This window comes from Apodemus sylvaticus, chromosome 7 (genome assembly GCF_947179515.1).
Source record: "Apodemus sylvaticus chromosome 7, mApoSyl1.1, whole genome shotgun sequence".
In the NCBI taxonomy this organism is placed as follows: Eukaryota; Metazoa; Chordata; class Mammalia; order Rodentia; family Muridae; genus Apodemus; species Apodemus sylvaticus.
Window position 1 is genome coordinate 54,952,621 of NC_067478.1, and position 16,105 is coordinate 54,968,725.

At 40.0% G+C, this 16,105-nt stretch overlaps 1 protein-coding gene across 3 annotated transcripts in view; it reads right to left on the reverse strand.

Annotated features, from left to right (window-relative positions):
• Positions 1 to 16,105, reverse strand: part of Wdr72 (WD repeat domain 72) — a 159,177-nt gene that overhangs the window by 104,720 nt on the left and 38,352 nt on the right. For all 3 annotated transcript variants that reach the window (XM_052187808.1, XM_052187807.1, XM_052187806.1), the window contains exon 13: positions 7,007 to 7,209. In XM_052187808.1, coding sequence (XP_052043768.1) covers positions 7,007 to 7,209 — 203 coding nt within the window. The remainder of the gene's footprint in view (positions 1 to 7,006; positions 7,210 to 16,105) is intronic.

Below are 16,105 nucleotides of genomic sequence, written 5' to 3' on the forward strand. Positions count from 1 at the left end.
GTTGGCCGTTGATAGGTCCACAGAAGAGAAAAGGACAGGTTCCTAGGAGCAAGAAGCTGATATTGATTTTCTTTTTTCAGCAGCGAGTCTCCGTTCTGTGTGGCTGCTGTCAAAGGCAATCTCTAACAGCTGGAGTCAAATTGTACTATTTAGAGAAAGAGCCCTTGTCAAGTGGACCGTAAGTCCCCCAACAATGCGCTATTCAAATGGCACTTTGCCACACAAATTGCTGACTGGATGACTAACCTGTGGCAGTGACTGAGGCCAATATCAAAGTTCCATTTTGATGAGAGGTTTTACGTTCACACATTAAACAAGCTTTCTTTGAAGAACTATGCAGCCATATATCTTGGGCCTCGGAATGCTGCAAATAATTAAAATCTGTTTAAATACATCAAGGGGACGTGACAACATTAATATGGATCGGGCGTTAACTGCATTTGTCACAGGGGTAGAAGCAGGGACCTTCAGTGGCTGGCACCCCCCTCCCGGCACGTGTAGCACAAAGCTGGGCTCTTGCCAGCCGTGCACCATGAAATAGGCGCTTTTTCCTTTTGTAACCCTGATTTACATGGCTGACGAATGTTTAGATTCGAGCCAGGCTTTGAAGTCCTCTGAAGAAAATCAGGGTGGCTCCTGTGCAGGAGGCCGGCAGCTGGAGTCACTTCACCATGCTTATTCTTTCTGTGGGGACTGGACCTCCTGAGGTAGGTTTAGAAACAAAGCTGGGATAGCCTCTAATAGTTTTTCTTGTGACTGAGGCAACTTTCTGAATGAAAAAAATAAGAAGAAAGTCTACATTCATGCCACTAAATGTGAGATAGGATGTTTTTACACAAAGCAATTGATTTTTTTTTAAGCATTATCAATTACGGAAGCTTTTATTCACCTTGCAGAACCTTCTGAGGAATGGTTAACTGTCAAAAATATCCATTGTTTCATATATGACTCAAAAAGCAAATTATCGTGCCATACCATTGCTAGGACAGGTTTCCTTGTGCTGCCTGAGGCGGGGAGGTGTTACCAGCCAGTCACTGTGTTCTCAGTAGAGAGTAAGTAAAGTGAAATATTTAAAACAAAAATCAGAACACTAAACTTATAGAATTGAATGTTTTCGATGTTTAATAATAACTCTATATACAATGTTTTCTATGACACTTATACTTTGATCAACTATCAAAAGGGATACCATCCAAATTACCTACCAAAGAGGTGAAAAGGAACAATCTACATGGAAATTTATATATTTTATTTTAGTTTTGATTGTATATGTGTGTGTGTGTGTGTGTGTGTGCGTGCGTGTGCCATACAGCTGCGGTGCCTGAGAATGCTGTAAGAGTGCCCAGGATGCCCAGGATGCCATGGATATGCAGTTCCAGGCAGTTGTGATCTGTCTCACATGGTGCTAGAAATGAAACTCAGGTCTTCCGCAAGAGCAGCAAGTACCCTTAACTACTAAACAATCTCTCCAGACCTTTATTTTTATGTAATGCAATTATTTTCAAATAAATACTACTTTCTCTCTTCTAATTTAATACTACTAATAATACTTGCTCTCTTCTATTTAATGCTAATAATACTAATAGTATTAATACTAATAGTAATAGTACTATATCTCAGTGAGCTTTAATTTATTTTACATGTAAATCTACAGGTGAGACTTTCACGTACCACTATTTTGTTCTCTTTGGTTATTTAGTATTTTGGTTATTTCATGTGTCTTGAAACATAAAGTAGCTTTTTGCTTTGGACATTTGGCTCAGTGGATATTAGCTCACACTGCTCTTTCAGAAGTCCCCTGCACCCACATCGGTGGCTTACAACTACCTGTAACTCTGCTCCAGGATCCTAGGCCTTCTTATGGCCTCCACAGGCACCTGCACTCTTGTGCACATACCCATAAATACAAACGTAAAAAAAATAATAAAAAATTAACTTTTTATTTTAATTAGGTGTTAAGTAGCAGAATTCTTAGCAGGTTGCCATTTCTGTTTTAGAAGAGAAGGCAAGAGACTTGAATAAAGTTTCTCAGTGAGTTATGTGAGATCCTACACTAAGGTCAGATAAAGGTCAAATACCATAAAAGCATAGACTGGGGTATAAATGCAAATGTAGTTTGTATTTACAAACAACCTATATGTTTAGGTTAATCCATACAAGTGTACTATTTAAAATTCTCTAATGGAGGCTGAGAAGGAGGTCAGTCAAGAATTTACCCTGTAAATTTTAAAAACACTTTATTATTTTGAGAAGCATCTCACTATGTAGCCTTGGCTGACCCAGAATTCACTATGTGGACCAAGATGGCAACAAGCTGAAGAGATCTACCTGCCTCTCATTTCTGAGTGCTGGGTTTAACAGTGTGCACTATCATCTCTGGCCCAAGGACCTGCATTTTTATCTCTAGCACTCATGTAAAAGCTGGGTGAGGCAGTATACGCCAGTAATCCCAGCGCTGGGAAGGCAGAGACAAGAGGATTCCCAGGGCTCAATGGACAGTTGGCCAAGTTATTCAAATCTATGTTCAATAATGCCCTTATATATATATATATATATATATATGTATATATATATATATATATATATATATACATATATATATATATATATATAAAAGGTGGAGAGTGATTGGAGAAGACCATTAGCTTCAACCTTTGACCTCCAAAGGCAAGAATACACTTCATGCATATATACAAATATATGGAATGAAAATAAATGACTTTATTAAAATTTCAGATATGGAAGAAAGAGGTGTTACAGATTCTTTTCAGGTACTCCTGATACTGCCTAACCTTCTGTACAGAAGACTACTAAACCATAGGTCAGCAAGCTACAGCCCGTATATCCTGTCTGGGCCACCACCTGCTATTGTGAGGGCAAGTCCCCCTGTATACTGCTCTACTCAACAGCAGAGCTGAGTAGAAACCTTGGCAAAGATCTGAGCTGTGACGCTAAACATTTACTCCCTGATTTTTACTTAGAGACTCACATAATCTTCTTCATGGTCACCACTGTCCTAACACAAAACACACATCACATTTATGATTTTAAATTGCCCAGCAGACATCTTAAAACAACATAAATAAAAAGCATGGATAAAATTGGTCGAATAATTTTTTTATTTAATCTCACATATCCATGTGTGTAACAATGTGTATTGTATTGTTGAATTGTATTGTGGTGTTGAATTGTATATCCAAAACACCAACTTGAACTATCAGGTGTTTATTTCAACATCATCACATTAGATGAGACAACTCTAAGCAAGCAAACAAGCAAGAAAGCAAGCAGGAAGAGACAGGTTCTGCTTGGTTCAGCAGAGTTTTCAAGGCACTGAAAGTGTCATAAGTTCTGTCCATTAAAATAATCCTGTTTATTCTTTTATCCATTTTATAGATAATAAGCATAATAAAAAACCTGAACACATACACTTATAAAACAAAAACCAACCAACCAGCCAACCAATGCACAAATGGGACTTTTTTCTTAAAATACCAGTAGCCGCAAAGATCACTGTCATATAGCAATGGTTTTAGTCTCTACCTCACAGTTCAACTTCTCCCACTGCTATTTTATCCTCTTGTTCAATCTAAGAACAACAGTTCCCAACACCAATATGGTTATTGTATCCTATAAATCCTTTAAGACTGACTCTCCTCCTCTCATTCCAAAGATCTCTCTTTGTCTAACAGTAGATTCAGCACCTCCAGGAATTCAAAGTGGATATATTTTAAAATGATGTTTATAACATTTTCTGTTCTTTTCACAACCTGCTCTCCCCATTTATATGTACTCCCCAAATGAATGAAGAAAAACTGAATCAAACATTCTAGAAATGTCTAAATATTAGCCAACATTGAGCTCTAAATCTTCCGTTCTGTCTGAATTGTCTATGCCATGGCAATCCAGTATCCTGCCTGTACTGCACTAACATCATTAACACATGCACACAAACAGGAGCACAGATACAACACAATCTTAGATGATCTAAAGCTCCCATTTTCTTCACTTACAGAATGAGTATGATTGAAGCTTTTTTTCTTTTATGAAATCCATGAAGCATCTACTATATAGTAAATCTCTTATGAGCCAGGAGATGACTTGGTGGATAGAGTTTTACAAATACAGAAAACTAAACTTGAGCTCTCAGAATTCATGGAAGAACTGGGCACAGTATCAGACATTTGTAATCACAGTGCTCCTAGGTTGAGAAGAGAGGAGAAGAGAGAAGAGAAGGAAACTCCCAGAAGCTTGCAGTACGTCTACCTTGAGTAGCATACAGGACAGCAAACCACAGAGACCTCATCTTAAGCAATGTGGGTGGCAAAGACCAGGAACTTCACATGTACATCAGGACATGTGTGCCTATACTCTCACATGTACATCACATGCACACAGAAGTATATTAATAATGTACAAGTTTACCTTTGGAATGTCATACTTTGAGATAAAATGAGCTCAACACCCTGACTCTAAGATATTGCTAAAACAACACAGGACTGAGAGACAATGAAGGCATCTTGCACATAACTGAAGGGGCAGAAGAGAAGCATACATAGAAGAACACACAGTCACACCACATCTAGTAACAGCAGGAGTGTGAAGAGGAAAAGAGGCAACTGTCCTGTCTCTTTTACTTCTCCACTACAAAGAACAAAGGCTGGAAATTGTAGACTGCTCCAGTAAAGGGTAACAACTAGAAAATAGAGTGGACATCAGCCTACAAGCAGGATGACAAGACCAGGGCGTATTTTATTGCTTCCTGGAGTCGAGAAAGAAACAAAATTATATACAGAAAATGAAATGTGTATACACTGTTTCCACTACCTAAAGGGTAACCGAGCTTCAGAAAGAAACAATAGTCAGCTTATCTACCTTCTGGGAATCCAAGCAGAAAAGCTGGTACCCAGTAACAGTGATTTTTTTTTTCCTATAGACCTTATACCTCTGCCTCTGAAACACACAGGTCAAAGGATATCTAGATTTTATCTACCATTCCAGAACAAGCCCTACTCTACTATGAGGTATGCATATTATACAAAATGGTCCATGTCATTATGATAGTTCCAACCATGTATATGATTCAATTGAAATGCTATTATAGCTACAGAAGCATCCTTACAAAAATCTTGATTTCCTGTTAAGAATGCTAAATCGCATAACAAATAACTCCCATGAAGAAGTATGGAGAAGGTCCTGATCCTGGAAAGGATTGATCTAGCACTGGAGGGGAATATAAGGACAGAGTAAAAAAGGAGGGAGGTGATTGGAGAATGGATGGAGAGAAGAAGGTTTATGGGACATATGGGGAGGGGGGATCCGGGAAAGGGGAAATCATTTGGAATGTAAACAAAGAATATAGAAAATAAAAATATTAAAAAAAGATGGAAAGCGATGGTCAGTTAATAAAGTACTTGACTCACAAAAAAAAAAAAAAAAAGAATGCTAAGCAATAGTGCTGGAGAAATCGCTCAGTAGTTAAGAACACCGACTGCTCTTCCGAGTGTCTAGGTTCAGTTCCTAGTACCCATATGGTATCTTTACAATTATCTGTAACTCTAGTTCCAGGGAATCTGATCTCCTTTTATGGCCTCTATAGACACTGCATATACAACATGTCCATACACATAGACCAAAATAAATGAATTAATTAATGAATGAACGAATGAATGAATACAAAGAGCACATTTGGCAATCTCAAAACAATGAAAAGGTAGAAAATCATGCTATTGCTATCTATGGGCTTAACACTTAAAGAAGGAAAATATAAACTGACATAGATTGAATGAAATAGTAAAAGGAGAAATACACTCTTTAGGAGATCTTCATTTTTTTCAAGCATGACTTGCTGAAGTACTGGCCTGATAGGCCTGAGAAGTGACCATATCTGACTTTCAGAGCAGTGTGAACCAGTCAGTATAGCGAGGCTGGCATCACAAGGACCATGGGCCCTGTACCAAGATCTGTGCTCTGCAGTCATCCAGCTTTGCACTTTGAGACTGTATGTTCAAGCACTGTGATCCCAGTCAGACTTCTCACTGTTTAGCAAGTCAACACTGTGCTGGTGACAGACTTACTAGGTGTTGAATTAATTTAATTCCCACATGTCAAAGAATTTTCATCTTATTTTATTTAGGTTATTTTCAATTATGTATAAGTGTCTACACATGGGGTACATGCATGTGAGGGCACATGCCTAAGGAAGACAGTGGCCCCAGGTCCCTGGAGCTATGGTTACACCCAGCTGCGAGGGCCATGTGGATACTGGGATCTAAACATGGGTCCTCTGGAAGAGCAGCAAGTGTCTTGACCACTGAGCCTTCTCTCAAGCCCCCTACTTAGATTTTCTAAAAGTCTCCATGTTTGAATGCGTTATTGGAAATGTATATATAAATTATTAATTAGAAAATAATTTATGTCACCAATAAGAACAATAAAATGTAGAATATAAAGTGGCCCTTAAAACTGAAAATATGCTGCATAACATTATGAACAAATATTTACGTGAAAAAAACCTTAAGTATGGCCATGCATACAAATGGCACAGGTAAAAATACCAAGAAGATAGCATGAAGGATAAGAATGGAAAATAATATCTTAAAGAAACTATGTGAACTCACTATAACATGCTGAGAAAATAAAAATAATAAGGCTGGTGCAAATGGGCAGCAAACCTGAGTAAAAGAAACTAAATAAATTCAACTGAAGAATTAAAAATGGATCGCAACTACAGAATATAATCACCACCAATAAAAAAAAAAACCCTAAAATTTGAGTTGATGGAATAGTAACTTAATTTTTCAGAAGCTGAAAACTCTACTGTCACAAATGTCATCACAAGGATAACACTCACTTTAGAGTTAGATTCGCCTATCCTGTTCCACCCAACATCCCTGGGCAGATGACGTCTCCTGCCTCCCTAGTTCTGTGCAGAGGGATTAGGGCCACATTGCTTCTTACCCCAGTTTCTATGCTCTTGTGGAGCACAGCATAGATGCAGACTCACCTTACATGAAGACTGCAGCTGCAAAGCAGGGCAGGGGACTGGGCCAGGCTGGTGGGGGTTGGATGACTTCTGCTCTACACTTTTGTGCTTGTGTGTCTCTGCGGCCACTGACAGTGTAGGCTCAGATCTGACAAGCTGCGCATCGTCACCACAGTTGAGAATAATCCTTGCTCTTTCTCCTGTCTCATGCCTTTCCAAAGTGCCTGGAAAATGAAATTCAAGACACGAAACAAATATAAGCAAAACTACCCACTGGAATAGAATATGCAGACCTCATGTGACATGTTCACAAAAGGAACTTGATTCTTGAAGATGTTGTTCCTGCCTTCTTACAACAAAAAGAACCAACCTGGGAGCTTTGTCTAGATAGTTCAAATTTTGTCATCAGCTATATTACAGTGGACTTGAAAGTGCACCCCATCTAAGAGCCTTCTTATCCACTGGAACCAACAGTCCATCTAAGAGTCTCCATAACTAAAATCCCTCTCACTATCCAGTGTGAAAGTGATTGATACAGAACAACTATGGAATATTTCTGTGCTGTCTCCTAGTATCCCAGCTCACAAACAGAGTTTCTGAAGTGCTTACCTGGGGTTCCCAGGTTTGCAATGTTTCTACAGGTAATGTGTAACTTACATGATCAGGGGAATTAAGGACACAGAGGTTTAGACTGCATCTGCCTCACTCAAAGCTCCTCAGCTATTGATGTTTTTATTGCTGGAGTTTGTTACCATTGGAGCCTTTCTTTTTTTATTTCTTATGTTATTACAACTGGAATTAATCTCCTTTGCCCTCTGACATCCATCCAGTTCCAGAAGTGGTGCTGATAGGTCCAATTTAAAGTTAAAAGGAATGAGTATAGGGAGTTGGACAGATGGTCCATCAGTTAAGAGTTTGCAGAGAGCTGTGGTTGGGTTTTCAGGACCTACATGGTGGCTCATGACACCCACAACTCCAGCTCCAGGCGATCCAATGATCTTTTCTGTCTCATGAGGGATACATACACACAAATAGACACATATACAGGTAAGCAATAAAAATAAACCTTTTTTTAAAAAAAAAAGAGAGAGAGAGAGCAAATATAAAATTCACCAGTGTTGCTCTGGGGTGATGCCCTAAAGTTACTATGCAAGTGTGAGGACTGGCGCTCAGATCCACAATACTCATGTAAATGCCTGGTAGGCAAGGCAGCCCCCATCACCTGTGATTCCAGTGTGCAAGAGTCAGACACATGGATCTCCGCCTAGATTGGTGAGCTCTGGATTCAGTGAGAGACTCTGCCTCAATAAATAAAGCATAGAGCAAGCAAGAAAGATACAAGCCATCATCACTTGGCTTTCAAATGTACATACAAGTGAGCCCTCCCACAAGAAAATTTGCATACATATACACATACTACACAGACTCATTATAATGCATGTACACACACACACACACACACACACACACACACCAGAACACTGAAAACTTAGTAGGAAAGTACTGCCTGATTATGAGGATCTGAGTTTGAAACACAGCACCAATTAATAAGTCAGTTATGGTCTTACAAGTTCCTATAACCATAGCATAGAGACAGGAGATTAAGTTGTTGGCTGCCAGCTTAGTACCTATGAGTTTTCATGTTTAGAGGAGGATCTAATTCAAAGAAATAAAGTGTAGAGTAATGAAGGAAGACACCTGACACTTTCTGAACCCATACACATATACCTCATACATGTATGCACATTACACTCATATACATACACACTCATATATACAAAAAGAAAGGATAGAAAACAATGGACAAATTGTCAACTGGCTCTACAAAATGCAACATCATATATTCATTGAGCAAATTAATCTTGATGTCTACTTCACATCCTTTATAAGCCCATTTACAACTGAACAGAAATAATAAGAAATTCAATTAATTAGTGCCATAATACATACTTAATTTCATATTCCTTCCTTTCTCACAAATGGGAAAAAGTTGTAATATGTGTTAAAGATAATTCTCATCAATAATATTAAGAAAAGATTAAATAAATTAATAATAGGAAAGTGGTGCTAAAATTAAAGATCACGCCTTTAATCCCAGCACTTGGGAGGCCGAGGCAGGTGGATTTCTGAGTTTGAGGCCAGCCTGGTCTACAGAGTGAGTTCCAGGAAAGCCAGGACTACACAGAGAAATCCTATCTCAAAAAACCAAAAACAAAACCAAAAACAAACAAACAAACAAACAAACAAACAACAAAAAAAGTTTGTTTTGGCTTATATTTCCAGAGAGATAAGAGATAATAGTCCATGGTGATAGCACAGAGGTGAGGTGGTTGGAGCAGCAGGCCAGAGTTTGTGTTAGAAACAAATGCCTTAAACAAAGACAGAATCCTTGCAATTGCAGGATCCTTTGAAACATCAAACCATTCACCCAATGAAATTCTCCCTACAGCAAGGACACACCCCTAAAACCTTCCTAAATAGCATCACCAACTAAGGACCAAGTGTTCAAAAATGTGAGCCTATAGAGGATATTTTCATTCGAAATGCTACACATAGTTACTGGAGATTTTTGAGCCTCATTTTCTTCAGTCATATCATGGGATAATAATTCTCACCTCACAAGGTTACTAAGCAGCTTAAATGTTGTAGGCATCTGACTCATGCTCTTGACCCTGAGACAGAGAAGACATGATCATCTATAAAGTTCACACCTAAAAACCATACAACTGACTTAGGGAAAAAATTCTCAAAAATATCATAGCTCTTCTGGGCCAGAAACAGCCAGTGGGCTCTGGGTCAGACATCTTAGGTTTATAATATCTAGCACAGAGTGAATATGCTCCATGATCACACACCTATGTCATGTGACAGAAGCAAATATTCATCTGATTGGGAGCTGTATAACAACTTCGCCTCTATATTCTGGAATGTTTCTGATATTTACCAACAAATTAGTTGGAGTCCCATTGCCTTCGATCTCAGAGATGACCTTGTCAGATAGCCTTGAAACCCAGATTATATATAATGTAACTCTTAGCGCAATTTTCTGTTTGGATTTTTTTTTTTAATAAAGAATATCGCATGTAGCTTAGCAGAGACTTGAACTCACTATGTAGCCAAGGATGGTGTTGATTCCTGGTCCTATGCTTCTACCTCCCAAGTGTTGTGATCACAGGCCTGCAGTGCACTCCTATGCCCAGAGGATGTGGGGCTACAAAAGCATTAAACCCAGGGCTCAGTATACAGTAGGCAAACTAACTTAGCAACAATACTTTGTTCTTTGTCTTGCTTTTTAAATTTCATACATCAAAGTGGCGTGCAGTGTTTAGGTTGGACATTGCTCTTTAATGAATTGAATGACGGCAAGCATCAATCTGGGTAATGAGGGTTTTTCTACCCGGGATCGAATCCATACCCAAGATTTATCTTCAGGTTTTATTCTCAGCATAGTTCCTTCCCCTACACACACACACACACACACACACACACACACACACACACACGCGCGCGCGCGCGCCTTTTCTCCTAGACCAGATTTCTATTTACTTTTCCTTTAAAAACTTGCATCTTTACCTTGCAGGCCTTCGCTCATCTTTCAGGTATAGCTCACAATTCCCATTGCTCAAACAGGCCGTCCAAAAGCAGCTTCCTCCCCACCCGGCCTCACTTTCAACTGCAGCATCCTCTGAGAACATTTTCTAATTGGTGTGTTACAGTCCTTTGCTTCCCTTCCAGATCGTGGGCTTTGACTGGTGAGCGTGAACTGTATTCTCTGAGTGTGGCACCAAGCAGGGTTCGATAAATACTTGCCGAATGGATAAAGTTTATTCTTTCCCTGCAGGCATAGCAGAGGGGAGCTAGAGAGCATCAGAGAATGTTACACACAGGCCTTAGCACTCACTAAGGTCATTCTAAACCTAGGCCTAGGCCTTAGAAGAGGAAGGCACGCTGAAAGGTGACTTCCAGAACCCAAGCTAGATGTCTGACAGAGTTCATTCCCAATACCCAAAGACTCTGGAATTGGAGTTCAGAAGGCTGAAGTCTTTGAATGCCTGACATGTGTGTTAACAAGACCACTGTGGACTAGCCAACTGCACTCCTCCATGAGCCAAAGAGCAGGATATACTGCTCAAAGGAGAGAAAGTATGAAAATGCTTAGGGAGAGGCAAGGATGGAGAGGGTGAGAGAGAAGCAGAGGAGGTTGGGGGAGAATAGGAGGACTTTCAGCTTTCTAGTTGTTTCTCATCCCCTCCTAAGGACCCTGGTATGGGGGCTGAGAGGTAAATCCTTCCATCTTTATGGCAAATCCCTCCTTCTGAGAACACGGCCTCTACTTGCCTCTAGCTCTCTACCTATTGGGCTCAAATCAAGGTGAGAGATATATCTATGATGGACCTGGCCAGGTTTAATGATAGCCATTTACATACATAGCCTGGGGATTTCTGGGTAGAGTCCAGTGCAGAGAAACAGAAACTGAAACAGGCATAAGATAGGCTGGAGTTAAGTTCCAGTGACAGACTTGCACTTAAGGGAACTTGGGGTCCTTTAAAGCCCGGGGAGACCTTTGAGTCTTTCAATGTAGATAGAAGAGACACAGATTCCTACCCAGCCTTCGGTGAAGCAGTTTGTTGTTAAAAGACAAGCGTAAGCAGAGGCCTTAGGGCTGGTGACAGTTACAGGCAACCGGCCACACTGCTTTCAGTTGGTTTCATTTTTGAATGAGGAAAATGATCTCTTTATGATATGTGTTGGAGACTTGACTCTAAAATGTCAGGCTTTCCTCAATCAAGAAGGACACCGTGACAGGACTTCTGCTGAGGGCTAAGAGCAAGGCAGAGACTTAAGGGAACATAGACCGTGCTGCATTAGTGTTCTACACCTGTGCACAGAAGGAACAAGAAGGAGCCATCCTGCCTGACGCCAGAGGTCTCTTCCAAAAAGCCAGAAATTCTCACCACTCGGCTTTGCTGGTCATTTCTGTCAAATTTAAAACATGTTTGGTCTTCTCTTAAATATATTCTAAAATATCACTGATACTCGCTTCTTAGCATCAGCAAATACATTGTTTTTAAATTATTCAACTGTATTAAAAATTCCAGCCATAAACCCTTCTCCCATCAATTAATAACAAGGACTATTAAAGATTAGCACTAGCTGCACCCCCCCAAAAGACACATTAATAAACAAAAATCACAAACGGGTGACTCTATCTATAGTTGATTGAAGTGAAATTTCAATTAAAAACACATCATCCATGTTGACTATATTTGATCACATTGGATAAAACATTTTATTTACTTACACTTCAAATTTGAGACAGTAGTGACTGCCTCAAAAGAACACTCAAGAAATAAAATTACTACAGGGACACAAATTCTCAGAGCTGCCCAAAGCTCTCTCTGCCAGCCAACACATTTCATAAAAAAGAAAGATACATTCAATTGGGCATTATACTTATAGCATTGTGAAATCCTAAAACATTAACTGAATTTACTAAAAGGAAACATGTTATGATTGGTAACATGCATGTATTTGCAGGAGCACAGCTTGCTGCTGTGAATATGAATGATTACACGAGAGAGTTAGGACTTTGTCTCCATCAGTAGTCATTTCTCAGCTGAGTCTGATGTGCTATGGGGCAGTGCTTACGAATGGTGCTATTTCAAAGAGACTTTACCTAAAATAAAATAGGTATAAGGAGTAGGCTCATTTCCAAACTTGGTAGCCACACTCATACAGTCAGATTTTAGTCAAACAGATGGCTGCCAGAGGTAATCAGCTTCTCTGTGTGTCCGAAGCTGCTGTTGCTTGTGCTGTGATAGGTTCTCACTTATCTTCAGTTGCACATGGCACTCGGCGGCTTGCTCACACAAGTGTATGGAGATTGACCCAGCAGCCCTCCCTAATAAAAGCATTTCACAGTGACTGCATCTCACTCTACAAAACACAAAACCGCTGTGAGTTTGACCAAGGGTAGGCCCTGGAGGCCTCGGATTTAGAGTTAGTTAACTAGAAAGAAATGGAAGCCTGCGGAAGGGGATTGGATCTGAAAATAGTAAACCAGGCATAAAGGCACATTTCTCACTCTTAACTATCACAGAATGGAATAAATCCATCCGTTAAACAGATCTCCAATGACTTGACTCATCTTTACACTATGCAAAGGCCTTAGTATGTTAACAAACTGAATGTTGGCTTCCCACCAACCTTCTACACCTTAAGGGCATAGAATACATTTTTTTTTAAAAGTCTGACCTCTGTGACCTAAACCCCAGCTCTGACACAGCCTCCAGCACCTTCACAGAAATCCTGGCATTTACCAAAGGGACACATTCAACCCCCACATCAGATTCTGACCTTTGATCTCCAGAAACAAACTATGAAGGGCTCAGAGAGGATGAAGAGAATAAAGAGATGAGATACAGACAGACAGGTTTCAAATTGCTATGTACATGTATCTGAACTCAAATAAAGTACTAACTGCAAGCAAATCCTAAAGTACGTTTTTTTTCTGTTATTCTCTTACTAAACGCTCCCTCTTCTTAAACACGTGTTAGCAACATTATCTATGACTAAACTTTTAATTTTCAACTTCATTCTGAAATTAAATGAACTCATTGATGAGGGGGTGCCCAGAAAAGGAATGCTTTACTATGTTCTTAAATTGACCTATCTTATGCACAGCATTTAAATCATCACATTTCTAACAGGAAATGTAACTCATTCTGCATAGCTTGCACACAGATACCAGGTATATTTATGTCTAATCTTAAAATAACTATCTTAGATTTTATCCTTCATGCACTGTATTGAAGGTTAGCTGACTTATTGGCTGCAATGGCCCTGAAGACATTCTAGTCTATCATGTATTTGCTTCTGGCATCAGTTGAGGTAATTAGGTCATTATCTTGCTGAGTTGATCTAGAGTTTTTCCTGGAAAGAAGAAGCATATTGGAAAAGGCAGAATTGAAGTGTGCTCTCCTGGATAAGGTGCTGAGTGAAGGGGGAAGTCTATACCGGGTCTTGGCTTTTCTGCTTTGTGCTGTTTGTATTCAGAGGGCAGGAATATAACAGGGAGGAAATAAGGGTTTTGACTATAAACAGTACTTTGCTTTGGGCAAAACACAGAAGAAAAATATTGGAGAAAAATCTCAGATTTGAATGTAGATAAATGTCATCAGGAGTCCAGGCTGTATTAGTCTCTCACCGTGACATAACAAATAACTTCAAACTTCATAGCTAAAAATCTTTAGTCTAACATCTCACAGTTCTGCAACATGGAGGCGTAGTTGAAGGATACTACCTTCCTGGCTAAAATAAAAGTGTGAAGCCCCTGTTTGCAGCAACAACTTTCTAAGGGTTCGAAGGTTTCTAGCAGTTCCAATGGGGTCTGGGGAGATGTGCAGTCAGCAAAGTGAGCTTGGATTTCCAGTATTCACTTTAAAAGTCAGGTTTACACCCGTACACCATCCAGGGGCAAATAGGAAGGATCCTTTATTTGGAAGGATCAAATACTCTCACAAGAATCTTTCTATGAAAGTCAACACTGTGTTCATACCCAGGTATGCAAAAAGTGAGCTTTCCACTTTTCACCCTTCAGTTCCATGATACACGCACTCTTGGAGTCTTTACTGACACCTAGGCTCAACCATCAAGGAAATAGACAGAATTCTATAAATAATCCCGTGTGTCCCTGTCCTTATGCAGTCTTCTCCCCTGTGACTGTGATGTCATAGCACTGAAATACCCATTAATGTTCATTCTAATCCATTGACCTCAAAGGAGACCCTTTGATTAATCCAGTTCTCATTAGTTGGCCATTAACTTTTTTCCGGTTTGTATGTGTTTATGTGTACACTATAGCCCCAGGTATCTTCCTGCCCCCATCTCCTCTCTTACATTCTGAACACAACAAATGATGGAGACATTCAATAAATAACTACAGATTGGAAAGCATGTGCCACACCAATGCATTCATTCTACAACACTTTCTTTCTAGAGGAATCATATATAAGTGGTAAAATATTATTGTTTGATTGCTTTTTATCATCTTATTCTTCAGTTCTCATTATGATTACATCCATCATCTACCATTTATTTTGAAAGAGGGTCTCATTTAGCTCAGGCTGGCCTTAAATTCATCAGGTAATTGAGGATAACCTTGCATTTCTGAGCTTACTGCCTCCATTTCCTGAATGCTGGGCTTACAAATGTTACCTGTTCATGTGTGCTGAAGATAGAACCTGGGGCTTTATGTATGGGGTGCAATCTCTCTAACAACTAGCCATATCCTCAGCCCCTGTAGTGTTATTTAACTCTGAAATCAGTCCAGAAAAGAAACTAAGGGATAGAATGGATGGAACTAGAAAATATCATCCTGAGTGAGGTAACTCAGTCACAAAAGAACACACACAAAAGAACATCACTCACTGATAAGTGGATATTAGCCCAAAAGCTTTGAATACCCATGATACAATTCACAGACCACATGAAGCTCAAGAATGAAGACCAAAGTGTGGATGATTCAGTCCTTAGAAGGGGGAGCAAAATACTCATGGGAGGAAATACAGAGACAAAGTGGGGAGCAGAGACTGGAGGAAAGGCCATCCAGAGACTGCACCACCTGGGAACCCATCCCATATACAGTTACCAAACTGTAGACACTTTTGTAGATTCCAAGTGCTTGCTGACAGGAGCCTGGTATAGCTGTTTCCTGAGAGGCTCTGCCAGAACCTAACCAATACAGAAGTGGATGCTCTCAGCCAACCATTGGACTGAGCACAGGGTCCCCAGTGGAGGAGTTAGAGAAAGGACTTAAGGAGTTGAAGGAGATTGAAACCCCATAGGAAGAACAATAATACCAGCCAATCAGACCCCTCAGAGCTCCCAGGGACTAAACCACCAACCAAAAAGTTCACATAGAGGGACCCATGGCTCCAGCCACATATGTAGCAGAGGATAGCCTTGTTGGACATCAATGGGAAGAAAGACCCCTGGTCCTGGGAAGGCTTGATGCCCCAGTGTAGGGGAATGCCAGGACAGGGAAGCAGGAATGGGTGGATGTGTGGGGGAACACCCTCAGAGAAGCAAGGGGAGGGAGCATGGGATAGGGGGTTTTTG